At 39.8% G+C, this 27,922-nt stretch overlaps 2 protein-coding genes and 1 pseudogene across 6 annotated transcripts; all 3 read right to left on the reverse strand.

Moving 5' to 3' along the window:
• On the reverse strand, positions 1 to 26,899 carry ZNF684 (zinc finger protein 684). 5 transcript variants are annotated; one of them, XM_043876724.1, is made up of 5 exons: positions 26,765 to 26,899; positions 6,987 to 7,024; positions 3,093 to 3,219; positions 2,674 to 2,769; positions 1 to 1,575 (listed from the first exon to the last, which is right to left on the reverse strand). In XM_043876724.1, the coding sequence occupies exons 2-5, from the start codon at positions 6,999 to 7,001 to the stop codon at positions 671 to 673; spliced, it is 1,143 nt and encodes a 380-aa protein (XP_043732659.1). In that variant the 5' UTR covers positions 7,002 to 7,024; positions 26,765 to 26,899; the 3' UTR covers positions 1 to 670. The 5 variants fall into 5 exon arrangements, with proteins under 5 accessions (XP_043732659.1, XP_043732657.1, XP_043732658.1 ...); XM_043876722.1 differs by lacking the exon at positions 26,765 to 26,899 and adding an exon at positions 8,910 to 9,041 and having other exon boundaries at positions 2,674 to 2,775; XM_043876723.1 differs by lacking the exon at positions 26,765 to 26,899 and adding an exon at positions 8,906 to 9,041 and having other exon boundaries at positions 2,674 to 2,775.
• LOC122676821 lies at positions 13,816 to 14,212 on the reverse strand (annotated as a pseudogene).
• Positions 16,665 to 27,809, reverse strand: EXO5 (exonuclease 5). Its single transcript, XM_043876727.1, has 3 exons — positions 27,672 to 27,809; positions 26,765 to 26,822; positions 16,665 to 18,624 (listed from the first exon to the last, which is right to left on the reverse strand). Exon 3 carries the CDS (start codon positions 18,597 to 18,599, stop codon positions 17,487 to 17,489), a length of 1,113 nt encoding a protein of 370 aa, XP_043732662.1. The 5' UTR covers positions 18,600 to 18,624; positions 26,765 to 26,822; positions 27,672 to 27,809; the 3' UTR covers positions 16,665 to 17,486.
• Between the last annotated feature and the right edge of the window lie 113 nt (positions 27,810 to 27,922).

Raw genomic sequence — 27,922 nt, forward strand, 5'->3', positions numbered from 1 at the left:
TGAAGTGCAAACGTTTTATTTACATACTTCTTTAAATACTTCCTTTTCCACAACTGAGCACTTAGTGTATAGAATACAACTGCTTTCACCATCTCAATTGATATCTTGTTAAATTATACACATATGTAATTCTATAAATCTTTATAACAAGTTTTAGAATTAAAGAGGAGACTCTGAGATTCAATAACACTGCCATACCCATTAAAAGTGCCAGCGAATGGATGAAAATATTACTGAAATTCATACTATATCTTAAACTACATTTTTTCACTTGCATGTTACTATTCAGATTGGAAGAAAAAGTGTGATATTTACTTCAGAAACTCTTAATAGATATAATTTAATATAATATATAAACTTATTTTATATTCATACTTGCATAATTATATAATTTGTTATAAAAATAATCAGAGATGCTAAATGTAGTTTTCACTGATTCCTTGATTGTTTAATTTATGCTTTCCAAGCTCTAAGTTTTATCATTATAAATTAACGTTTTCTGTGATCTTTCCTCTAAATACTTTATCACTTCCAGAACATGACTGGCATTGATTTTTTTTATGGGAATTTATTTTTTCAGTTCCTTCAAATTGTTGATTTCTCCTCACCATGAATTCTCTACTCAATAACTTATCAAATATTAAAGCTTTCTCATATTCATAAGTGAATGTTACATATGAATTTTCTGATGTACAGTAAGATTTGACTTCTGGGAAAATGGTTTCCCACATTTGCTACACTCATAGGGCCTTTCTCCTGTATGAGTTATCTGATGTCTAAGGAGATGAGACTTCTTGATGAAGGCTTTGCCACATTTAATACATCCATAAGGTTTCTCTCCTGTATGAATTCTTTGATGGGTAACAAGCACAGAACTGTTACCAAAGGCTTTGCCACATACAATGCATTGATATGGTTTTTCTCCTGTATGAAATTTAGAGTGTTTATAAAGGGAAGAACTATACCTGAACGTTTTCCCACATTCCTTACATTCAAATGAGTTCTCAAGTGTATGCGATTTCATGTGTTGATTAAAGGAAGAATTCCAAGTGAATGATTTTCCACACTGACTGCATTCATAAGGCTTCTCTCCAGTGTGGAGTCTCTGATGGACCACGAGCTGTGCTTTATGTGTAAACGCTTTTCCACAATCACTGCACACAAAGGGTCTCTCTCTGTTATGAATTTTCTGATGAGTGGCAAGGTGTGCCTTGCTGCTATAGGCTTTCCCACAGGTGTTGCATTCAAACAGTTTTTTTCTTGTATGATTTTTTTCATGTCTAATGAAATTAAATTTCTTTTTTAAGGCTTTCCCACATTCATTGCATTCATCAGAGTGTTCTCCATTATAACATCTATTATAATTAAGAAAGTCCAAAGTAGGTTGCAAACTCTTCCCATATGACTTACATTTATATGATTTTTTTCTTGTAGGATTAAGACTTGTGCTCATATTATAACCATGAAGTCTCTTCACAGTCTGAATTTTATTGAACATGAACAAAACTGAATTTAAAAAATTGTCTTTGCTTTTCTGGTGCTTGTCTGATTCATCAACAAGTGGGCAGTCAGCTTCTAAAAAGGAGTACAATGAAATGTTCCTAGTTAATTTTTGCCATTGACAGTCATAGAAAGAAACTTGATTTCAAATCTAGTCTCATTCTGAAACAAGTATGTTTTCACCTTGCTCCTGAACTTTAAGAATAAAACTGCTAGGGAGGAAAAAGGAGACAGAATGACAGTGAGAATGGGTGGCTTAACTTGTGACCTGGAGGAAAAAAAAAAAAAACAACAGTAAAATAGCACAAAGTAGTGAGGAGAGTACAAAGAAAATCAAAAAGTTGCTCAACAGGGTGTACGGTCAACTCACAGAACAAAGACAGCGCACTACGGAGATGTGATCAATGGACAGGGAGAGGAATAAGAGACAATGGAGTTAAGGGAAAATTAGATTTGGAAGAGGGAGATCAGAATCAGAATCCTCACTACTTAATTCCTAGATCACCCTGGTAGAATACCTCCCTTTTTTCTGCATTCTTATCTCTTTTTTCCTCTTGGTCATCTGGCACAATATCAGTTCCCTTCAAGAACATTTTTATATCTCCAGCCCTCTGCTGCTGCTGCTAAGTCGCTTCAGTCGTGTCCGACTCTATGCGACGACCCCATAGACGGCAGCCCACCAGGCTCCTCCGTCCCTGGGATTTTCCAGGCAAGAATACTGAAATGGGTTGCCATTTCCTTCTCTCTCTCCAGTCCTCTAACCTTATCCAAAAGAGGTTGGTGGAGTAAGACTGCAAATCCACATAAGCTGACTACATTATTAGAACTAGATGTATGGAAAGATCTGCCATCATGTTGAGGAGGAAAGAACAATGAGGATTCTAGGAATTGAGAGAACCAAGCAAGCACTTCGATGCAATGGGCAGTGTGAGGAGTCAAAGCGGAGCGGCAGGACGTCCTCCTACACAAGAGCTGAGGAAGAGAAAGAGCAGCCACGTGGGAGAGTGGAACTGAAGGTGTCATTTGGGGATCTGAGGATGTCATGTCAAGTGCACCCAGTCACTTTCAAAGGTATGTGCTTCCTAAAAAGTGTTTCAAAGGTGCCAGTCCCTCACTCACCAACTGGGACCCCAATTTCAAAGACTCCCATCTTCCTGGTTTTCTCTGACTCACCTGGAGAGCTCCGATGTGAGTTCTCTCCCTCCACCATCCATGGTTCTTGTCCTTGCTCCACCTTGAATATCACTGTTGTTTCAGTAACTGGACACCCTGTTCCTGGGAAACAACACAGAACTGGGGACAAAGTGCTAGGAACAACTACCTCATAATTCGGGTTTGCCTCCTGGTGTCTTAGGGCCTGTGAAGGCTGACAAACGGGCTTCAGAACAGAAAAGACCCTTCTTCACTTAGGAGGCAGAAGCATAAACACAGTACGTGATCCCCAAAGGAGATTAAGAATCTTTGACTAATGAAGTTCAAGGCCAAACTTACTAATGCTTCAGAATGTTCACAGCTTTCACAGGTCTTAAAGGAAGGGTACTGTTAAAAACATTCTGAGTTACACCTAAAAAGTTACCACCCACTGTCCTTACCCACTGAGATGAGGTTTCTAAAGTTCTCCAACATCACATCCCAATACAGGGTTCTCTGATCACAGTCAAGCAGCTGCCACTCCTCTGGGGTGAATTCCACAGCCACATCCTGGAGTGTCACTGATCCCTGTAATAGTACATGGATCTTCAAACTAAAGTGTGCGTCATTTGGGGACTTGTAAGAGTCATGGCAGCCTCTTAGGATCATATCATGTTCATTGATGAGTTTTCAAAGTTATGTATGAAAACCACTATACACCTGATTCAGAAATTACTTTGTGATAGAAACAAAAATTATATTAAAAATATTCAAATAGTATCAGAACAATTCAATAGCAGAAAGAATAGTCTTTTAAACGAATGGTGTTCGGACAGTTGGATATCCACATGCAAAAGAGTGAAGTTGGACTCCCTCTAACCCGCACACCTCATATCATAATAAAATAAAGTGAAGTTTCTCAGTCGTGTCCAACTCTTTGCGACCCCATGGATTGTAGCCTACCAGGCTTCTCTGTCCGTGGGATTTTCCAGGCAAGAGTACTAGAGTGGGTTGCCATTTCCTTCTCCAGGGGATCTTCCCGACCCAGGGATCGAACCTAGGTCTCCCGCATTGTAGGCAGAAGCTTTTACCCTCTGAGCCACCAGAGAAGTCATCATAATAAAAATGAACTAAAAATGGATCAGAGACCCAATCTAAGAGTGGTTAAAACTACAGGTAACCCTTGAACAACGTGGGGGTTAGGGTGCCAATCCTCCCCACAGCCAAAAATCCACATAAGTTTATAGGTACCTCCGTATCTGTGGTTCCACAACCATGAATTCAATGAACCACAGGTCATGTAGTACTACAGTATGTATTTACTGGAAAAAACCTGCACATAACTGGACCCACACAGTTCAAAGCTGTGTTATTCAAGGGTCAACTGTATATAATTCTTACATGAAAACAAGGGAGTAAATCTTTATGACCTAGGATTAGGTAAAAGTTTCTTAGACATGATAGAAGAAGTGTGATAAAAGAAAAAATAGATAAATTGGAATTCATTAAAATTAAGCATTTTTGTGCTTCAAAGGACACCATGAAGAATGTGAAACTGACAACTCACAAAATAGCAGGAAATATTTGTAAATCATCTATCTGAAAAGAGAGTTGTCTCTAAAAGAAAAAGAATTCTTACAACAACAAAAAGAAAACTTAATCTAAAAATCGGCAAAGGATTTGAACAGACATTTTTCCACAGACAGATATGATCCAAAAGCACATGAAAAGATGTACAAATCAAAATCACAATGAGATATCACTTTACATCCAATAGGATGGCTAAAATCAAAGGCAGACAATGACAAGTTTTTCACAAGGGTAGGGAGAAACTAGAACTCTCATACACTGCTGATGGAATTGTAAAATGGTGCAGCAACTATGGAAAACAATTTAGGAGTTTTTCAAAACATTAAACATAGAGTTACCATATACCCAGCAATTTTTCCTAGGTATATACCCAAAAGAGTTGGGAACATATGTCCACACAAAAACCATACACACATGTCCATGGCAGAATTCATAGCAGGCAAAAGTGGTAACAATATGGGTATTGAGCAAGTAATAAATGAATAAACAAAATGAGGTATATCCATATGATCCAATATTATTCAGTACTAAAAAGGACTCTATGACATAGATGATCCTTGAAAATATTGTGCTAGGTGAAAGAAGCCAGTCACAAGAGATCACATATTGTATAGTTCCATTTGTATGAAATTTTCAGAATAGGCAAATCCATAAAAACATAAAGTAACTCAGGGCTGGGGGAAGGAAGGAACGGAAAGTAACTGTTAATGGATATGGGGTTTCTTTTGAGGATATGAAAATGTTCTGAGATTAGTGATGACAGTTTCACAATTGTGCTAATATACTGAGTTTAAGGTAATCAACTTATAATAAGTAAATTAAGTCTTAATAAAATTATTTTAAAATATTGCTTATATGTTCTTCATTCATTCACTCATATAATATTTAATGAGGATATACCAAGTACAGTACTAGTGATACAAAAAAGAAAAAAATTATTACTGCCCTCAGCAATCTTACAGCTTATTAAACACTACAAAATAAATGTATAAAGGTAATTAGATTTTAAACTGGCTATAAGGTTAATAGGCTAGACTTATATAAGCATAATAAAATAGAAAAACACAGATTTTTATATGATAAAATATACCCTAACCATGAATCAAAATCATTTTTAATTTAAACTGAAATTAAAAAGGCACATAGCAACATTTCTAAGCTTTTTTTTAATGCCACAGAAATAATTTCATTTAGAAGAAATATAATTTTGTAAATAAAATGTAACTGGAAAACAGTTATGCCTATTTGTTTTACTTCAACTACAAGGGCAGAGTTGAGTAGTTGTCACAGAAGGTATATAACCTTCAAGCCTAAAATATTTACTGTTTGTCCCTTTAAGGGGAACAGTATTAGAAATTCTTTAAACTGTTATGTTAAAAGCACGAAATATATTATTGACAAGTATAAAAAAGTATATGAGGAAAAAAGTTCCCAATTTATGAAAATAATCTTAATAAGCTAAGAATCCTTAACTTGATTAAAAATAAAAAAACAAAGAACAACTATCTACCAGAATATAAGACACTGAAAGAATTACCATTAAAAGTGGACCAGAAAAGATTTTGGCTAGCAATTATATTCAAAATTATAGTACTAGAAATCCTGTCCATTGCAATAAGACAAAAAAAAAAAAAAAAAAAGAGAGAGAGACAAGCAAATAAGGGACAAAACTCCATTTGAAGAGTATATGATGATCTATCTAGAAAATCTAAGAATAAACTAAAAAACTCTTAGACTCAGTAAGAGTTCTGTAAGTTGAACAAAGTCAAACAGACAAATCCATACTTTCCTATGCACCAGAGTAGCCAGTTAGAAAATATTATGAAAAAAATATTCATCCCATTCTCAATAGCAACTTAAACCATGCGTAAGAATAAACATTATAAGAAATGCATAAGAATTACCATAAAAACCTATACAACTATAATGAAGGACCAAAATAAAAATGGAAATAAAATGGAGAACTCATTACTGAAAAGTTCTGAATTCTCTCCAAATTTATCTAAAAGTGTAATGTAATCACAATAATGATAGCTAATCTATCCCCTGGGTTGGGAAGATCCCCAGGAGGAGGGCATGGCAACTCACTCCAGTATTCTTGCCTGGAGAAGCCCCATGGACAGAGGAGGCTGGCAAGCTACAGTCCATGGGGTCGCAAAGAATCAGACACAAATGAGCGACTAAGCACAGCACAGCACAGCACACACGGACTTACAAATGGAGTTCTTGGCACTATGTTCTCTGTTTACTCTAGGGAACACTCCTAAGAAGGTCACTGGAAATTGGATGTTACATTTATCACAGAATTGTTACTGGCAATACTGTAACTAACATAACCTCTTTGAAACCCTATTGTAAGATATTTTCTTTGGAGAACTGTGCTAGGATAAATTTTACTTATCAGGGGAATTGTTCTGCTTTATGCTCCTGGACAAAGCCAATACTTTGGTTGGCTACCTATTTTCTATGATCACCAGAAAGAGTGGGTACACATATGAAGCTCTACCTAAATGCTGACCAACCCTATAACCTGGATATCAATTTATCAATTTTCTGAATTTTGTATTGGACCTGATCTATTCAGTCTACATTCTCCCTAACTATACATCTCCTCTTTATGAGGATTTTTTAAAAAGAGATTTGGACCTCTTGTTTTCTGAGAGGCACACACTCTGTCTACGGACTGTGTATCTCTTTAAATAAATCCACTTCTTACCCATTAAAAAAAAGAGACAGATTTTAATAACAATAAATGGATGCCTTACCTTGAAGTTGATCATTTCTGCCTCTCTTGCACAGAGATCTATGAAAGTAGAAATGGGGAATAGAATAAAGACATGAAATACCAGGACTGCAATGGAGAACCCTGCTCTATGAGAACAGAAGCACACACAGTGCAGTCTGAGAAAATGCCACCCAGTGAGAGAATGACACTTCCAGCAAGTTAGAAATGTCCACATTTTATAAGCAATGATCTTATATTAGTAGGCTGTACATTTCTATCCTACTGACCTAATAGCAAATCGTTAACCTTTAAACCAGTGACAGGTTTTTTCCTCCCAGAAATTCATTCTAAGTAGATAATAATGAATGAGTTAAAGTGATAACTAAAAGCCTGATCTCTCAAGCTCAGTTATCTTTGGAAGTCATTCCTTCTGTGATTCTCTGGCCTCTGTTCTGTATGTGGATTTAAGAGATCTCAAATTAGGTTTTATGAAGAGGCTGAATGCAGGGACGGGGTGGTGGGGGCTTGGGGGTGGGTGTGGGTATTTTTTTTTAAGCTGAAGTCTTCAATTGAGACTCTAAATCTCGATCTCTCTCTCTCAATCTCACCATCTCCTACAGGCCCAATCTGGGCTTTTTGAAATTCCAACCAGCACTGCTAGGGCCCTAGAAAGGCTAAAACGCACAAGAGGCCCTCTCAGCTTTATTTACAATCATCACTGGAAAATCTGCAGATTCACCAAGGGTTCTTTTTTTTTAAAAAATTTATTTTGTGTTGGGGTATAGCCGATTAACAATGCTGTGGTAGTTTCAGGTGAATGGCAAAGTGACTCAGCCACACATATACCAAGAGTTGTTTTTTTTTTAATGATGACAAACCAAAATTTACTCAGCATATATAAAAATATTTTGAAAGAAAAATAAATCCAATGATTTGTTTGGCAGGTTCTTCTCATCTTGCAAAAAGAATGAAACCTGAAGGAAACTCATCTGGAGTTTAACTCTCAGATCATCTATACTAAACTGCCTGAGTCCAGGCAAGTTAAACTCACCTTTCTGCTTCAGTTAACTCATATACAAAATAGAGATAATATTTACTTCAGATGATTGCTGTGAGTGTTGACTAAAAAAATATAGTCACAATCTGAAAGTAGAGAGTTATTTTATTTGGTGGGAATGTTAGCCTGGGAGACAGCATCTCAGTAACTCTGGGAAAACTGCTCCAAGGAGGCAGGAGAGGAAGTCAGGCTATATACAAGTGTGCAACAATGGAAGCAGGCAGGCTGAACATCAAGTATCAGTACCAAGTTAAGGAATTTAGCATTCTGTGTATGGAAGACGCAAGCCTCTAGGCTCACTGAATTCATTCCTTTCATACGCACCTCACTCTCTGGGGCTAATACCGTTTCCTTGTTCACCTTACTTTTGGCAATCCCCCAGCTCCAAAGCAACACCGTAGGGAGGGGGGCGGGCAGCAGCTTCTGCGGGATCGCAGTTTTAGCAGCCCTCATTCACATTTGGAAGCCAGGTATCACTGAGAGCTGTGACATTTCTTGTTTATTAATACGGCAGGAGCTATTTTCACTTCACATGAAAATACCCTAAAGCATGCACCGAAGTTTCTCTAAAAATGTTTTCTTCCTAGATCCCTTAAAATGGTTTACTATTTCCTTTTGCAGGCTCTGGTAGGTCATCAGGAAAGGTGCAGTTTAAAGCACAAGAGCAGGAATGCAAACTGAACTTGCTCAAGCCGCAACTGGGATCTAGGAACCCATGGAGTGGCAGTTGGACCCTTCCCTTGCTTTCTTTGAACTACTCCAGAATGGGACAGGACCCACACACCCAAACTGGAAGCCACCGCATGTGAGGGTTTTCACGTTTTATTTTCGTAGGGTAAGCCAATAAAGCGGTCCCTTTCTTCCTGCCCCTTCCTTACATCCCCCGAGTTCTGTAGTCATACTTGCCAGCTTTGCAGCGCCACACTCCCAGCTCCGGCTCTAAGCTGGAGATCAGGTTACGGAGATCTCCCAGATCCGGGAGATACCCCAACTCTCACTTCATGCAGTACTGGTTCGAAAATTACAGAATACCGGCTACCACCCCACTGCGCGTGTCCGGAAATAACTCTTTGCCCAGAGTTCCCAGGCTTCCGCGGGGTGCAGGCTATTCATCCAATACTACATTTCCCATAAAGCCTATGGAGCTTATTTCTGGAATGCGTCGGTTCTGCCTCCTTAGAGGGAGACTCCAGGTCTGGTATCTCTGGGGCTGCTTGAAGAGACATGCTCACTTATAAAAGGGAGATGTAGATATCATTTTTGCTTAAAAGCTATAGACCTCAGAATTTTTAAATACTGGAAAATCTAAGTCAGCAGTTTGCTAAGAGAATAATTTGCCTTTATTCAGTTCAGTCTTTTCTAGTAATACAGTAGCTTAGGTCAGAAACATGAAGAGGACCCAACAAAGAAGACTGAGACGGAATAATCCTGAGGCAGATGGAAAAGCAGGAAGGTTTGGATCTGCAAAATCAAGGGAAGGGAACGTTTCAAGGAGGAGGGAGTGATCCATTGCGCTAAATGCTGCTGATAGGTTAGGTCGGATGAGAATTAATAATTGACCATTGGATTGAGCAATGTGGGGATGGCTGAAACATGCCCTTTTTGATGAAATCTGATAAGAATTAGGAGTGGGATAAAACAATGGGAGAAGGCAAGTACTTATAGACATACTCCTTCAATTTTTAAAAGATGAATAGGAAAGTAAAACTGTCCATTGCAGATGGATTTGGGGTTCAGAATTTTTTTTTAAGATGGAAGAAATTACAGTGTTTGTATCCTAATTAAAATGATACAGTGGAGAGGGGAAAATCAACAATACAGGAGAGACAGGACAGTTGCAAGAGCAAAGTCCTTAAGGAAAGAAGGGATGGAATCCAGCACACAATTGGGAGGATCAGTTCTAAGCAAGAGCCTGGACAATTTATTCATTGAAATAACAGGAGAAGCAGAATCGATAGGTACAGATTTGGTCGGGGGAGAATGAGGATATCCTCCCTGAGTGTTTCTATTTTATAAGTGAAATTGGAAGCTCAAAGTGAAATTAGGGAGAAGGTATTTGAGATATGAGGAAAGAAAAGATAAGAAATTCTGCATTAGATTGATTCTAATTTTTTTTCATATTTCAATATATGTGAAATTGCTATCTCACAAATGATGACATGCCATAGTTTAATTGGTAGTCTTTTTTCTTTCCTAGTAATATGTAAAATAATGATGTATCTTATAATTAATGGCATCTGAGATTCTAATGTTAGTTATTTAGGAATGTGGGGAAGTGAATGGATACAGAAAATGAAGTACTATTGCCCAGCACCATTAAGATCTCACTTGATGCTAGTAAGCCCTTGACTTCACTGGCGTTTTTTATGTCATAAACACATATTTCTATATCTTATTGTTAAAAAATCATTTCTTGACTTTAGTTCACTTGAGCAATTGTGCCATTTCCTAGCTTTCTTTTTTTTAATGTTTGACTGTGTCCTGCAGTTTTGGTAGTTCTGTGACTGAGGATCAAACCCATGCCCCCTGCAGTTAAAGAGCACTGTCTTTTTTGGGGGTGGGGGGCTTAACTTTTAATTTGGAAACACTTTTAAACTCACAGAAAATTTGTAAGCAGAGTACAAAGAACCATTTGCTTAGGACAGCAATGACCTAAAAAAGGAAGTTCAGTTCAGTTGCTCAGTCGTGTCAGACTCTTTGTGACCCCATGGACTGCAGCACACCAGGCTTCCCTGTCCATCACCAACTCCCAGAGCTTGCTCAAACTCATGTCCATCGAGTTGGTGATGCTGTCTCATCCTCTGTCATCCCCCTCTCCTCCTGCCTTCAATCTTTCCCAGCATCAGGGTCTTTTTCAATGAGTCAGTTCTTCACATCAGGTGGCTAAAGTATTGGAGCTTCAGCTTCAGCCTCAGTCCTTCCAATGAATATTCAGGACTGATTTCCTTTAGGATTGACTGCTTTGATTTCCTTGCAGTCCAAGGGACTCTCAAAAGTCTTCTCCAACACCACAGTTCAAAAGCATCAATTCTTCAGCGCTCAGCTTTCTTTATAGTCCAACTCTCACATCCATACATTACTGGAAAAACCATAACCTTGACTAGATGGGCCTTTGTTGACAAAGTAATGTCTATGCTTTTTAATATTCTGTCTAGGTTGGTCATAACTTTCCTTACAAGGGGTAAGCATCTTTTAATTTCATGGCTGCAATCACCATCTGCAGTGATTTTGGAGCCCAGAAAAATAAAGTCAGCCACTGTTTCCACCATTTCCCCGTCTATCTGCCATGAAGTGATGGGACCAGATGCCATGATCTTAGTGTTCTGAATGTTGAGTTTTAAGCCAACTTTTCCACTCTCCTCTTTCACTTTCATCAAGAGGCTCTTTACTTCTTCACTTTCTGCCATAAGGGTGGTGTCATCTGCATATCTGAGGTGATTAATATTTCTCCTGGCAATCTTGATTCCAGCTTGTGCTTCATCCAGCCCAGCATTTCTCATGATGTACTCTGCATAGAAGTTAAATAAGCAGGGTGACAACATACAGCCTTGACGTACTCGTTTTCTTATTTGGAACCAGTCTGTTGTTCCATTTCTAGTTCTAACTGTTGCTTCTTGACCTGCATACAGATTTCTCAGGAAGCAGGTCAGGTGGCCTGGTATTCCCATCTCTTTCAGAATTTTCCACAATTTATTGTGATCCACACAGTCAAAGGCTTTGGCGTAGTCAATAAAGCAGAAATAGATGTTTTTCTGGAATTCTCTTGCTTTTTCAATGATCCAATGGATGAAACCAGGAGAATAAACAAATATACCTCCTGCCCCCAACTGGAATCAACCAGACAACACTGTCTCCCAACACGAGGGGTCTCATGATGCCCCCTCATCCTACCTAAGGATGCTTAGCTGGCACTGGCTGGGCCCAGGCCTGCCTCTTGGAGGTGGTTGACCAACATCTCCAATGGTCTGGGTCACTTTGTGGTAGCGAAGTCTTAATCACTGGGTCACCAAGGAAATACCCCTACCTTTCTTTCATAGGAAAATTTCTCTTGCTTCTTGGTTCTGCCTACATTTTCTCACCTCCAATTCTCTTAAGTCCACTCTAATTGGCTTCTTGGCCACAACTACACTCCTGAAACTGCTCTTGTCAATTGATCAATGAAATTCCAATTGAAAAATTAAATGGGATTTCTTTGTCCTCATCATATTTGACTTCAACAGCATTTAAGAAAAATGAAATACTTCCTTATTTTGATTTCTGCATCTCAGGAAAGATAATTCCTCCCACCTCACTAATACTATTTTTCTATTTTCTTTATTGAATAATCTTCCTCTATTCCACCTCCAAATGTTGGAATACTCAAGAGTTTGGCCTTGGATCTTTTCTTTTTGAAGTTTTCTTCAAATGGTCTCATTCAGCCCCACAATTTTAAATACCATTTATTTGATGTTAACTGACAAATCTGTATCTCCAGCCCTCATCTCTTCCCTGAATTTCTGACCTCTGATTCCTTATGCCTACTTGAAATCTCCCCCTAAAAGCTACCTTCAACTTCACATGTTCAAATCAACCTATTAATCCTGTCCCCATCCACACTCCCACTATAACACTTCTCCTAGTTCAATAAATGTATCATTCACCTGGTTACTTGAGCAAAAATTTAGGAGCCATCCTTCATTTCTCCTTTCTTTGATTTATGTGTATTTGGCTTTCATCCCCAATTCTAGATCAGAGCTCCTAAAACTCTTGGAATTTCCTAAGATATGAGAATGAGCATGTCTTTTGTTATGTTAATGAGGTGGCTTTTGGACAGCACCTAAGGATAAGGGCTGACTGTCAGGAAAACCAAACCACATGATTAGAGGGTTAGAACTTTAAGTCCCACACCTCCTAACCTATGGGGAGGGGAGAGAGGCTGGAGGTTGAATCAATTGCCAATGGCCAACGATTTAATCAGTCATGGCTATGTAATGAAGACTCCGTAAAACCCCAAAAGGGGACTTCCCTGGTGGTCCAGTGGTTAAGAATCCACCTGCTAATGCAGGGGACACAGATTCAATCCCTGGTCTGGAAGATTCCACATACTGCAGGCAACTAAGCCTGTGTGCCACAACTATTGAGACCATGCACCCCAGAGCCCATGTTCTGCAACAAGAGAAGCCACCACAATGAGAAGCCCACACACAACAACTAGAGTGTAACCCCTGCTCACAAGCAGGTTGGTGAACACGTGAAGGTATGGGGAGAGCCATGTACCCATAGACGGCATGGAAGATCTGCACCCTTTACTGATACCTTACCTTATGCATCTCTCCATATGGCAATTCTTCAGTTATATCCTTTAATAATAAACTGGTAGTCTAGTAAGTAAAATGTTTCTCTGAGTTCTGTGAGCCACTCGAGTAAATTAATCAAACCCAAGGAGGAGGTTGTTGAAACCTCCAACCTATAGCCAGCAGGTCAGAAACACAAGTAGACAACCTGGACTTGTATCATTGAGTAGGAAAATATCCCTCCCATTTTCTGGATGTTTGTCTAGACTTCAGTGTCATTTCTAAATATTTGGTAGAATTCAGCAGTAAATCATCTGGGCCTAGAGTTTTCTTTGTGGGGAGGTTTAAACTACAAAATCAATCTCTTTGTTGGATATAGGGCTATTTAGGTTGCAAATTTCTTCTTGAGAGAACTTTGGTAGTTTGTATCTTTCAAAGAATTTTTCTATATCATCTAAGCTGTCAAATGTATTGGCATAAAAAGTTGTTTTTAATATCCCTCCCCTCCTTTTTTTTAAAAACAAATCCACACTTTTCATTTACTTTTCAGGAAGTTTAAATTTTCGAGGGTACAGCATCACATGGATTCTGTGTTCAATGTCTTCAGCAGGAAGGTTGCTTTGGAATTTGGCAGGAAACATGTCACTGTTTCCATGAGCTTGAGTTATCTTTCCCCAGATTACTAAGGTTTTCTGCCAGGAGTTACTGTATTGTTCTTTGCTTTGTGCACAAAAACACATCTCTTGACTAGACAGAATTCAGGTTCATCTCGAGTATCAGTCAGTCAGTCAGTTCAGTTGCTCAGTCATGTCCAACTCTTTGTATATCTCGAGCACATATACCTTCAATTTTCAGGATAGCTGCGTGCTCCCTCTGGCTCTGTAGACCCCACTTATAGCCAGCAAAAATGGCCTTGGACCACAGCCTTCCAGACATATTTGTCAATTCAGAAGTCCTGTTCCTAGCAGGCCTCCGCAGGATCCAAGATGGCTGCATAATATTCCCTTATTTTCTTTTAATATCTATAATATTTATAGTGCTGTCACCTCATTCCTGATATTGGTCATGCGTCTTCCCTCTCTCCCTTCCCACCCTAATTCAGTTCAGTTCAGTAGCTCAGTTGTGTCCGACTCTTTGCAACCCCATGAACCGCAGCACACCAGGCCTCCCTGTTCATCACCAACTCCCAGAGTCCACCCAAACCTATGTCCATTGAGTCGGTGATGCCATCCAACCATCTTATCCTCTGTCATCCCCCTCTCCTCCTGCCCTCAATCTTTCCCAGCATCAGGGTCTTTTCCAATGAGTCAACTCTTCGCATGAGGTGGCCAAAGTATTGGAGTTTCAGCTTCAACATCAGTCCTTCCAATGAACACCCAGGACTGATCTCCTTTAGGATGGACTGGCTGGATCTCCTTGCAGTCCAAGGGACTCTCAGGAGTCTTCTCCAACACCACAGTTCAAAAGCATCAATTCTTCAGCGCTCAGCTTTCTTTATAGTCCAACTCTCACATCCATACATTACTGGAAAAACCATAACCTTGACTAGATGGGCCTTTGTTGACAAAGTAATGTCTATGCTTTTTAATATTCTGTCTAGGTTGGTCATAACTTTCCTTACAAGGGGTAAGCATCTTTTAATTTCATGGCTGCAATCACCATCTGCAGTGATTTTGAAGCCCAGAAAAATAAAGTCAGCCACTGTTTCCACCGTTTCCCCGTCTATCTGCCATGAAGTGATGGGACCAGATGCCATGATCTTAGTTTTCTGAATGTTGAGCTTTAAGCCAACTTTTCCACTCTCCTCTTTCACTTTCATCAAGAGGCTCTTTACTTCTTCACTTTCTGCCATAAGGGTGGTGTCATCTGCATATCTGAGGTGATTAATATTTCTCCTGGCAATCTTGATTCCAGCTTGTGCTTCATCCAGCCCAGCATTTCTCATGATGTACTCTGCATAGAAGTTAAATAAGCAGGGTGACAACATACAGCCTTGACGTACTCGTTTTCTTATTTGGAACCAGTCTGTTGTTCCATTTCTAGTTCTAACTGTTGCTTCTTGACCTGCATACAGATTTCTCAAGATGCAGGTCAGGTGGTCTGGTATTCCCCATCTCTTTCAGAATTTTCCACAATTTATTGTGATCCACACAGTTAAAGGCTTTGGCACAGTCAATAATGCAGAAATAGATGTTTTTCTGGAACTCTCTTGTTTTTTCGATGATCCAGCAGATGTTGGCAATTTGATCTCTGGCTCCCACCCTAATTGCTCTGGCTAGAACTTATCAGTTTTATTGATCTCAAAATCAGTTTTTGGTTTTGTTGATTTTTCTCTATTATCTGTTTTCTATTTCATTAATGTCAGCTCTGTTGTTGCTTATTTCCTTTTTATGCTTTCTCTGAATTTCATTTTCTCTCCTTTTTTTAGTTAAGGGAGACACTGAGGTCAGTAATTTGAGATCTTTCTTCTTTTCCAATTAGTGGCATTAATGGTGTCAATTAGGTATCCAACTGGCATTTAGTGTTATCAATTTCCCTGAAATATACTGCTTCCCACACATTTTTGTATATTTTCATTTTCAATTAAATATAAGTAATTTCTCTTTTTGTGATATCTTTATTGACTCATAGGTTACTTTAGTGTGTAATTTAGTTAGCATATAATTTTTGATTGTTCGGATATCTGTCATCAATTCTAACTTAATTCCACTGTGATCAGATAGCATACTTTGTATGACTTTCATCCACATAAATTTATTCAGATTTGTTTTATGGCCCAGAAATAGTTTATTTTGATAAACATTCTATGTTCACCTGAAAAGAAAAGCATGCTACATAAGATTTTTTATGTCTAATCACATACACCCAACACATGTATTTGATTTATATTTAAATATATGTTGATAGATCCAAAAAGTATCTTGAAGAGCTTTATCCAACTTCCTATTGATGGTTATTTTGGGATTCAGGATTTACAGGTATGCATGTAAGACCAATATTTACTTTCTACTTTATACATTATTATAATGTTTGTAGTAGGAAAAGATAGGAAATAGCTTAAGTATATATAAATAGAGGCCTAGTTAGATAAACAGTATATCTTTACAATGGAACCCTTTGCACCAGCTAAAAGGAAGGAGGTGAACTATAAATACTAATATGAAACAACTCTAAAATACATTGATAAGTAAAAGAAACAAGGTGTGTTGAAGTTGAAAAATATTGTATATCAAAAAAAAAGAAAAATATTGTATATCTTAAATGAGATATCAAAAGCACTGATGAAACATTCAAACTGGCCTTCAGTAATATTTTGTTCATCAAAAGACACCATGACAGAATAAAAAGGCAAGCCACAGACTGGAAAAAAATACTCCCAATAAAGATATTCAATGAATGTTGTGTTTATTGGAGACATTATTAAAGAACAGCAGAAGTGAAGTTCAGTGGAATTAGAGATACTGAGGCTGGGATAACAATTCTTAGCTTACTTGTATTCCACATTCACAGAATCTGCTTATGAGGCTTAATCAGTATTCCTAGGATACTGACCTGGAATTCAATACAGTTCATTTTTCACTTCATCCAGACTTCTAGGACTTAGACCCTCCCCTTGTTCCCAATCAACAGAACCATCTGCATTTTTTGCTTCCACATGTGAGGATCTGACAACCTGGTGGACTATGACACCACTGTAATAGTTCTAGTTTCGGATCCATCTGAGATAAATCATTCTGCAACATGTTAGCTTTTACCATGTCAGCTCCTCCTCTGGAATACTACTTTGCTCTCAATTACTTTTAAAAGCTATTGACACAGTAGAATATTATTCAGTCTTAAAAAGGAAATTCTGGCACATGCTATAGCACCTTGTAGAAACCTTGACTGAGAAAAACGTAGGGAAGAGACTTAAAAGAAATGGAAGAATCTTCTTAGGAAAACAATGATTGTGCTCCAACCACGATGAGTATTTGTCTTTTTGGCAACCTGTGGCAAAGATCTAGGGATAGTGTAATCCCAGATCTCTCCCACTCAGCCATGAGCCAGGGTCTTGGATTTGTGAGGTTAGAGGCTGAGAAAATATGAAAAGAACCAAAATGAGAACACTCTCCAAGAAATTCAAGCTCGGTTGAAAAGACTGGTCCTCTTTAACTCTGCTGAGTACATTAGATGCAGGAACCATCAAAGTTCTTGAAGGCACATCTTCTGTTCATTTGGCCTTTTTGACTTGTGGCTCTCGCGTGGCATTGGTCAACCCACCGCTCTTCTTCCACTCACAGATATCTGCATAGTTGCACATCCGGCATTTCCAGGCCTCCTCCACGTCAACCCCTTGAGGCTCTCGGTGGCCCATCCAGTAGGTCATATAATGCTGTACTTTGCTTCTCATCTCCTTCTCTTCAAAGGCCACTATCTCTGTACCCAGCACAGTGGCAGTCTCTTGGTGGACATACTCAATTTTGAGGCTATCAATAAGTGGGAGGTCAGACAGTGTTAGAGACAAGAAGACCAGTTCTATGAGGTCACCCAAGGACTTCACAGAGTAGCCTCCCTGCTGGGCATGCCTCAGCACTGAAGGTCCCAGTGGTTTTTCTGGATGAAATTTTGTGTGGTGGATTAAGCTAGCAGCAGTCACTTTCCCCTGTACCATGGCATCAAAGATATATTTGTACAGGCTGACTTGAAAACTATCTTTTTTTTTCTGAGCGTCTGAAGGGAGCACAGGGTTCCCACGTGTCTTGAGTTCCACCAGTTCCAGTTCCCCACTGGCTGTATAGTGCAGCTCATCAATCACACCAACAAGAAGCACACCCTCCACTTCTCCAAACACTGGAAACTCTCTGATACGCCCTTCTGACTGCAGGGTAGGAATCATTGATAACATGTTCAGAAACTTAACTGCCCAAGCATCTTCTGTACAGGTGATGGGGATACTCACAAGATCATGAACTTCTAGTTCTCTAGCTAGGTGGATGCTGGCACCAGTATCCAAAATACCTGATTTCTTGGGTGTCAAGAAACCAGGAAGCTCCTTTCCAAATACCATTTGCTGTTCACACCAGTTCTGAGTAGACAGGTCAGTGACATACAAATATTTAAGATGAAATCGCTCCATAGGTGATGAGAACTCCAATCTTCTTTTCAATTTTGGTAAACTTATGAGCTTGTCATCCTTTTCAGGTAATTCATAAGAAGGACCAGGCTTGCTAGGTGAAGCACTCGACTCTTCCGAATCCTCCAGGTCCAAAAATTCTGAGTCACTCAAGTCTGAGAACCCAGAAGCCTCTGCTGACACCGTCTCCTCTTCCCCAGTCTCTGCCATGGCACAGCTCTAGATTGGGCAAAGGCTATACACATCATATTAAAGAAATGCATTATTCAAATGAAAAATTTCTCAAAAGCACTCCTGAATTCCAATGAGGTAAAAAAGATTCACAACTAATTATTTATATATAGTCTTTAAAGATGCTTATTAATTTATGAACAGTTAGTAATGCTATAGAGTTGTAGCACACATGCAGTTTACAATAAGGCTCACTGTATCATCCATATATGAATACTTGGCAAATATTTTTTAAGTGCAAAATAGTTTTATTCCTAAATCTGGCACTAACATATTATGTGACTTTAAGCAAATCACTTTCCTCATCCTCAATTTCTTCATTTAAAAGAAGATTTAAAGTTTGTCATTTTTCCTTAAAAGCTCCCCTTGGGCTTCCCTGGTGGCTCAGTAGTAAAGAATCTGCCTGCCAATGCAGGAGACATGGGTTTGATCCCTGGTCCAGGAAGATCCCACATGCTCAGGAGCAACTAAGCCTGTGTGTCACAACTATTGAGCCTGTGCTCTAGAGCCCATGAGCTGTAACTACTGAAGCCTGCATACCCTAGAGCCCATGTTCCACAAAAGAAGTCACTGCAGTGGGAAGTCCATGCACCATAACTAGAGGGTAGCCCCTGCTGGCTGCAACTAGAGAAAAGCCTGCACAACAAAAAAGAACCAGCACAGCCAAATATAAATAAATAAATAAAATTATATATATATATATATAATCTCTACTGCCTTGAGATATTATTTCATTATTTTAAGTAAATACAGAACATTGTAAATGTTGTAGCAATGTCTGCCAGTTTATCATGGACTGCTTCTACACTTCCTTTGTATACAAAGTCCTTGGCTAGGAAAACAAATCTCAATACCAAACTGTTCCATGAGAAAAATCAGCTCTACAGTGACTGTTTCAGGAACACAGTGTGGCAAAATTAAAAAACTAACTACAGATAAATACAAATAGACCTACCCATATACAAAGTAATAGCATACAGTAGTAAGAGGATATTCACAGCAATATGCAGAAATCAGTTGTTTTTTCTATTTGAGATATATTAATACTTTACTACCTTTATAAATTCTTCCTAACATAATAGAAATTGATGTTTCTTGCTAAGTTTTATTTTCTCTCCCCACAAGAAATTAGCTTATGATGGAAAACATCTGTCAGTGAACACGCTTAAAATATTACATGCTTGCTAAATCACTTCAGTCATGTACAACTTTTTGTGACCCTATGGAATGTAGCCCACCAGGCTCCTCTGTCCATGGGATCCTCCAGGCAAGAATACTGGAGTGCGTTGCCACGCTCTTCTCCAGGGGATCTTCCTGACCCAGGAACTGAATCCACGTCTGTTATATCTCCTGTGTTAGCAGGTGGATTCTTCACCACCAGCACCACCTGGGAAGCCAACAAATATTACTGGATTTCGCTATAAATAATAGTGGATATTGGGAACTCCCTGGTGGTCCAGTGGATTGGGCTCCATGCTTCTACTGCAGGGGGGCACAGGTTCGATTCCTGGTTGGAGAACTAAGATCCCGCATGCTGCAAGGCACAACCAAAATGTGCTAGACACTGAGCCAAGTGCTTCACATTTAATATCTCACTACTTTACTACAGGACAAGTACTCTCTCTCTTTACAACAAGCAATTTCACAAACACAGGAGATAGAAAGAATAGAACAATGAACACAATCTAGTTAGCAACTGTTGACATGTTGCTGTGTTTGCTTCTTTCAGGTGCTTTTTGTTTTCAGTTTAACTATTTTAATGTAAATTACAGACAGCATAATGCTTCAAATGCTTCAGCATACATTTCCAAAGAAGACTTCTACATTAACTACAATATTATCACATCTAATAAAATGAATAATTCCCTAATACTCTAGTCCATATTCAAATTTCCCCAAGTGCCCTAAAAACATCTTGACATTGTCCAGATTTCAGGCCTGCCCACAAGCATAGTAAGTCAGGCAGCACTTTTAGATATCTTATCTAAAGGGAGTGGGTCTTGGAATTCTTGAGCCCCTGGAGGTCTGGCCAACTGCTCAGGGTATAATGAAATTCTGTGACTCACAAGATAAACAGTATTGTGAAAAGATTAAAGTAAAACCAGAACTGCATTCTTTCTTGAAAACTGATAATGTATCAGTTTGAGGCCTGGATTTTTAAGTGGGAACTCCCAAAACTGTAGTTTGAAGTCTCACCCGTGGCGTGGACACACTACCTGGGACCTTTTCCCAACTGGGACTCCAGGCTGCTGAATAAGGAGGGACTTCCCAGTGTTGTTCATATCTGGATGTTGGCCAGCCCAATTTGGTGATGTATGTCCTGTTACTTTTCTCTATTGTTTCTTTTCTTTTAATGGCTGTATATTGAAATTAAGTCAGATAACCTCCTATAAAATATTGAATTGTTTGTGAGTAACACGTGGTTTCTTTTGTTAATGAATCCTTCAAACCCGAAATGAAAGTAAAACTTTAAGCAAAATATAAACTGGTACCATAAGCAGGATTCATGAAGCAAAATGCCACAAGAGATTAAGATTAATGAAGTTTTTAATTCCTGGATGGGAAGATTTGCCTTACTGCTCATTAGTTACTGAATGGGGCGTACCCACCGGATTGTGTGAGAACTGAGACCCCAAATTAAAGCAGCCAAAACTTTAGAATTTATTGAGTGTTTGCAGCTCATGCCAATTGAGAAAGGATAAGAATGTACTGCACTGGGTCAGAAAGGCTAATCTACCTCTCTGCCTTCTGTAAGGTACATGAAGCCAAATTAAAACTGGCTGAAGAGAAGTCAAAATTGGAGAAAGAATTATGCAATTTGCAAGGACAATTGTCCATGTTACAATGTCAAAGATTTATTTTAGCTGACCAAGTCCATTTTCCAGTTGGTAGCCGAAAAAGTCGCTATAAAGGTTGCAGAAACTATGAGCCATGCTGTGTAGGGCCACCCAAGATGGACTGGTCACAGTGGAGAGTTCTGACAAAACGTGATCCACTGGAGAAGGGAAGGCAAACCACGTCAATATTCTCGCCTTGAGAATCCCAGGGACAGTATGAAAAGGCACAAAGATATGACACTGAAAGATGAACTCCCTAGGTCGGTAGGTGCCCAGTATGCTACTGGAGAAGAGTGGAGAAATAACTCCAGAAAGAATGAAGAGACAGAGCCAAAGCAAAAACAACATCCAGTTGTGGATGTGACTGGTGATGGAAGTAAAGTCTGATGCTGTAAAGAACAATATTTTATAGGAACCTGGAATGGCCGGTCCATCAATCAAGGTAAATTGGAAGTGGTCAAACAGGAGATGGCAAGAGTGAACATCAACATTTTAGGAATCAGTGAACTAAAATGGACTGGAATGGGCAAAGTTAAATCAGATGACCATTGTATCTACTACTGTGGACAAGAATCCCTTAGAAGAAATGGGGTAGCCCTCATAGTCAACAAAAGAGTCCAAAATGCAGTACTTGGGTGCAATCTCAAAAATGGCAGAATGATCTCTGTTCATTTCCAAGGCAAGCCATTCAGTATCAGAGTAATCCAAGTCTATGCTCCAACCACTAATGCCAAAGAAACTGAAGTTGAATGGTTTCTATGAAGACCTATAAGACCATCTAGAACTAACACAAAAAAAGATGTCCTTTTTATTATAGGGGACTGGAATGCAAAAGTACGAAGTCAAGAGATACCTGGAGTAACAAGCAAGTTTGGCCTTGGAGTACGGAATGAAGCAGGGCAAAGGCTAATAGAGTTTTGCCAAGAGAACGCACTGGTCATACCAAAAACCCTCTTCCACAACACAAGAGAAGACTCTACACATGGACATCACCAGATGGTCAATACCGAAATCAGATTGATTACATTCTTTGCAGCTGAAGATGGAGAACCTCTATACAGTCAACAAAAACAAGACTGGGAGCTGACTGTGGCTCAGATCATGAACTCCTTATTGCCAAATTCAGACTTAAATTGAACAAAGTAGAGAAAACCACTAGACTATTTAGGTATGACCTAAATCAAACTCCTTATGATTATAAACAGAAGTGACAAATAGATTCAAGGGATTAGATCTGATGGATAGAGTGCCTAAAGAACTATTGATGGAGGTTCGTGACATTGTACACTAGGCAGGGATCAAGACCATCACCAAGAAAAAGAAATGCAAAAAGGCAAAATGGTTGTCTGAGGAGGCCTTACAAATAGCTGTAAGGCTATTGAGAAGCAAAGCCTATTGAGGCCTTACAAATAGCTGTAAGGCTATTGAGAAGAAGAGAAGCAAAAGGCAAAGGAGAAAAGGAAAGATATACCCATTCGAATGCAGAGTTCCAAAGAATAGCAAGGAGAGATAAGAAAGCCTTTCTCAGAGATCAATGCAAAGAAATAGAGGAAAACAATAGAATGGGAAAGACTAGAGATCTCGCAAGAAAATTAGAAATACCAAGGGAACATTTCATGCAAAGATGGGCACAATAAAAGACAGAAATGGTACGGACCTAAACAGAAACAGAAGATATTAAGAAGAGGTGGCAAGAGGAACTATACAGAAGAACTATACAAACTACACAGAAGAACTATACAAAAAAAGATCTTCATGACCCAGATAACCACGATGGTGTGATTACTCACCTAGAGTCAGACATCCTGGGATGCAAAGTCAAGTGGCCTTAGGAAGCATCACTATGAACAAAGCTAGTGGAGGTGACGGAATTCCAGTTGAATTATTTCAAATCCTAAAAGATGATGCTGTGAAAGTGCTGCACTCAATATGCCTGCAAATTTGGAAAACTCAGCAGCGGCCACAGAACTGGAAAAGGTCAGTTTTCATTCCAATCCCAAAGAAAGGCAATGCTAAAGAATGTTCAAACCACCACACAATTGCACTCATCTCACACGCTAGCAAAGTAATGCTCAAAATTGTCTAAGCTGGGCTTCAATAGTACATGGACTGATAACTTCCTGATGTTCAAGCTGGATTTAGAAAAGGCAGAGGAACCCCGAGATCAAATTGCCAACATCTGTTGGATCATCAAAAATGCAAAAGAGTTCCAGAAAAACATATATTTCTGCTTCATTGACTATGCCAAAGCCTTTGACTGTATGGATCACAACAAACTGTGGAAAATTCTTCAAGAGATGAGAATACCAGACCACCTCACCTGCCTCCTGAGAAATCTGTATGCAGGTCAAGAGGCAACAGTTAGAACTGGACACGGAACAACAGACTGGCTCCAAATTGGGAAAGGCTGTATATTGCCACTCTGCTTATTTAACCTATATGCAGAGTACATCATGTGAAATGCTGGGTTGGATGAAGCACAAGCTGGAATCAAGATTGCCAGGAAATATCAACAACTTCAGATATGCAGATGACACCAACGTAGCAGCAGAAAGTGAAGAGGAACTAAGAGCCTCTTGATGAAAGTGAAAGAGGAGGGTGAAAAAGTTGGCTTAAAACTTAACATTGAAAAAACTAAGGTCATGGTAACCAGTCCTATCATTTCATGGCAAATAGATGGGGAAACAATGGAAACACTGACAGACTTTATTTTTTAGGGTTCCAAAATCACTACAGATGGTGACTGCAGCCATGAAATTAAAAGATGCTTGCTCCTTGGAAGAAAAGCTATGACAAACCTAGACAGCATGTTATAAAACACAGACATTACCTTGCTGACAAAGGTCCGTCTAGTAAAGCTATGGTTTCTCCAGTAGTCATGTATGGATGCAAGAGTTGGACCACAAACAAAGCTAAGCGCTGAAGAATTGATGCTTTTGAATTGTGGTGTTGGAGGAAACTCTTGAGAGTCCCTTGGACTGCAAGGAGATCAAAGCAGTCAGTCCTAAAGGAAATCAGTCCTGAATATTCATTGGAAATACTGAGGCTGAAGCTGAGACTCCAATATTTTGGCCACCTGATGTGAAGAAGTGACTCATTGGAAAAGACCCTGATGATGGGAAAGACTGAAGACAGGAGTAGAAGGGGACGACAGAGGATGAGATGGTTGGATGGCATCACCAACTTGATGGACATGAGTTTGAGCAAGCTTTGGGAGCTGGAGATGAACAGGGAAGCCTGGCATGCTGCAGTCCATGGGGTCACAAAGAGTCTGACACGACTGAGAGACTGAACAACAACATGCTCTTTCAGTCTAAACAACACTGAGGCTGACAGTTAGGAAATTAAAATGGAGAAAGTCTTGTTCAGGCTTCAGAAGCATGAGGGCAGGTCCCTTACCTGGCTTCTGACCTGCCTGGACACTGCCCAGATTCAGTGCCTGCCCACAAGCATAGTAAGTCAGGCAGCACTTTAGATAAGAAAGGGAGTAGGTCTTCGAATTCTTGAGCCCCTGGAGGTCTGGCCAACAGCTCAGGGTATAATGAAATCCTGTGACTCACAAGATAAAACAAACAACATTGTAAAAAAATTAAAGTAAAACCAGAGCTGCATTTTTGCACACAAATATGCGGGAATCCCTGAAACTGCAATGTGAAGTCTCACCAGTGGAGTGGATGCACTGCTTGGGACCTTTTCCCAATTGGGACTTCACATTGCTATTATGGAGGGACTTCCCAGCACTGTTTAAATTTGCATATTGACCAGCCCAATTAGGTGATGTATGTGCTGTTAGTTTTCTCTATTGTTTCTATTTCTTTTCTTTTAATGATAGTATATTGAAATTAAGTCAAATAATTTTCTATTAAAAAAACCTGAAATTGTGTGTAACAAGTTATTTCTTTTGTTAGCAAACCCTTCGAACCTAAAACGAAAGTAAGACTTCTGGCAAAACAAACCCTTCATAGGAAAAAAAAAAAGTATGATCAGTCCACTAGTATTTGACTTTGGGTGCCCAGGAAAATAACTTGACACAGAATTTAAGCTGATTGAGGTTATAAGCCAAATTTCCTCCTTGCTACTCTAATGAACAATAAAAGAGATGCATTCACCAACTCCCATGGTAAAAGTTTTAACAATTGGTACCTTGAAAATGGTATAAATATTAGTTATCATTGTACTTAACTAATTTTTAAATAGTCTAAATTCCCCCAAGGAAAGAAAACACAGATAACTGGAAGAAAAGTTATTTGCAATAAACAAAGGTAATACAATGCTCAGACTTCTGGGTATATCCTATTAAGTTATTGCTTTATAGGATACTTCAACAGAAATAAAACACAGGAGAACATTTGCACAAGTGTCTTAAACTATAAGTGGGTCTTAGATAATGATAGTGTCAAAATGAGTAATGTTATTTGGACAATGAAGTCTCTGAAAGTGGGAGAGAATCTTTACCCTTCATCAAAAAACAAAAGTTAAAAGGCATGACAGTGCACTGTCTCCCAAATTGCAGTCTGTATCTTTTTGACAGGAGATGATTTTACATGGTACATAGATCAACACCTTCAGATACATCTTAGAATAAATATAAAGACTTTAGAGCATCTATCAAATGCATAATTTCATATGCAGTGTTTCTCAGTGCAAGTTTGTTTTTTAAAATAAAAGTTAAAAATTAAAAATATGAGAATAACAGTAATACAGGTAGGACAGAGGTATGGCATAAATAGGTGGTAAGTGAATAAGATGTTTGGGAAACACCAGCATAGTGTCAAGAGTCTGGGGGTCCTACAGCTCTAGATTCTGAATCTGACTAGGTCAATAGTATTTAGTAGTAGACTACTTTCCTTCTGAGTACTCTTGGGCAAATTTTTCATTTTACTGAGGCTACTGACACATCTTTAAAATTAGAGTACTTCTTCCAACAGTACTTCTTCCAACACCAGCTTCTCTGGTGGTTTAGCCAGTAAAGAATCTCCTGGAATGCAGGAGACCTGGGTTCGATCCCTGGGTTGGGAAGATTTCTTGGAGAAGGGAATGGCTACCCACTCCAGTATTTCTGCCTGGAGAATTCCATGGACAGAGGAGCCTGGTGGGCTACAGTCCATGGGGTCACAGGGTTGGATATAACTGAGTGACCAACACTTTCCAATAGTACTCAGCTACCCAAATGATAGTGTGATGACACAGGAGACACTGCCACTCAACAAATGTGGGTCTCCTCCTTCCCAGAAAGACATAAGATAGTTTATTCATTCCCTCTGTCGAATTAAACTAAATTTTAGGAGAGAAAAAACTTCTACTCACCTGGGACTTGGCTGATCTTCCTCTTCACAGGGAAAGGCAAAATGCTAAACTGACAAGTCTAGGGGAGGAGAAAGGAGCTCTGAAAGACCAGGTCTGAAATTGGAGAATCCAGATTAGCAACCGCCGGACTTGCTGTGGTAAAAGAGCAACTTCTGGTCTTTTCTCACCTGACCAGTCAGTCAGTCCCTCACACTGTGGTGTTTCCTCCTCTCTGATCCTCACTGCACAGACTGTTGCCCACCCAGATCCTAGGTAATGCTTGCCTCTCTTTACGGGCAAATTCTCCGTAACTTCTTCGTTTTGCCCACACCCTGGATGCAGACACTCGATCCAATCCCTGCTTCCAGCAAGTAAAAGTGTCAACAATAGCGAAGGTCTCCCGGCAACTCCGAGGTCAGTTCCCTCTTCCAGCCCCAACCGGGGCTCAGAAGCTCAGAAAGAGATCTCAAATCCAGAGGCTTTTCCTCCCTGACGGATTCCTGATGCCTCCGGAACTGCCACTGGCTTTACCACCAATATTCTGAATGGTTGGTACAAGCCCGGACTTGCAGGTCCCAGAAACTTCTGCTTTCAGCGGGGACCTTCCCACCATCCCCAAACCACTGTCTTCCCGGGAGTCTCAAGCATGCTCAAAAGTTTACTGAGCACTCCCTTCAAGGTGCTAGAGGAGCGGCGAGAAGGGGATCACTGACTTCGGGAAGGGGTCCCAGCCGACAGCAGGGTCTTCCAAGGTGAGAAGGAACTCAACCCACAGGAACAGACGAGATAAACCGCTACTCCGGAGCCGTTCCCACCCGGAGAAGGCGATGGGGGGACGTCGTAACCGCTGGTACAGATCCCAGGGTTCCAAAACGCAACCCCTCAGCCCGCCACCCGCATTCGCCGGCCTTCTTCTAACCCTTCTGACCTTGGATACGCCTCCGAACCCAGGACTTCACCTGCTCCTCTTGAACTTCGCAACCGCTCCCGGACTCTTTCCCTTAGGCGCAAGTTCTAGTCAGGAAGAGGACCTGACTAGCTCTGTCGGGCTTCGCAGGAAAGCCGCCCGGAGACCACGCCCACAATGCCCAGCAGCTGCCCAAGGACCGCCCCCTCCCAGAGGCCTCAGCGGCGCCACTTCTTAACCCGCTGGCGACTCAGACTGGCAAACTGCTAGCT

Source organism: Cervus elaphus, chromosome 20, assembly GCF_910594005.1.
Source record: "Cervus elaphus chromosome 20, mCerEla1.1, whole genome shotgun sequence".
In the NCBI taxonomy this organism is placed as follows: Eukaryota; Metazoa; Chordata; class Mammalia; order Artiodactyla; family Cervidae; genus Cervus; species Cervus elaphus.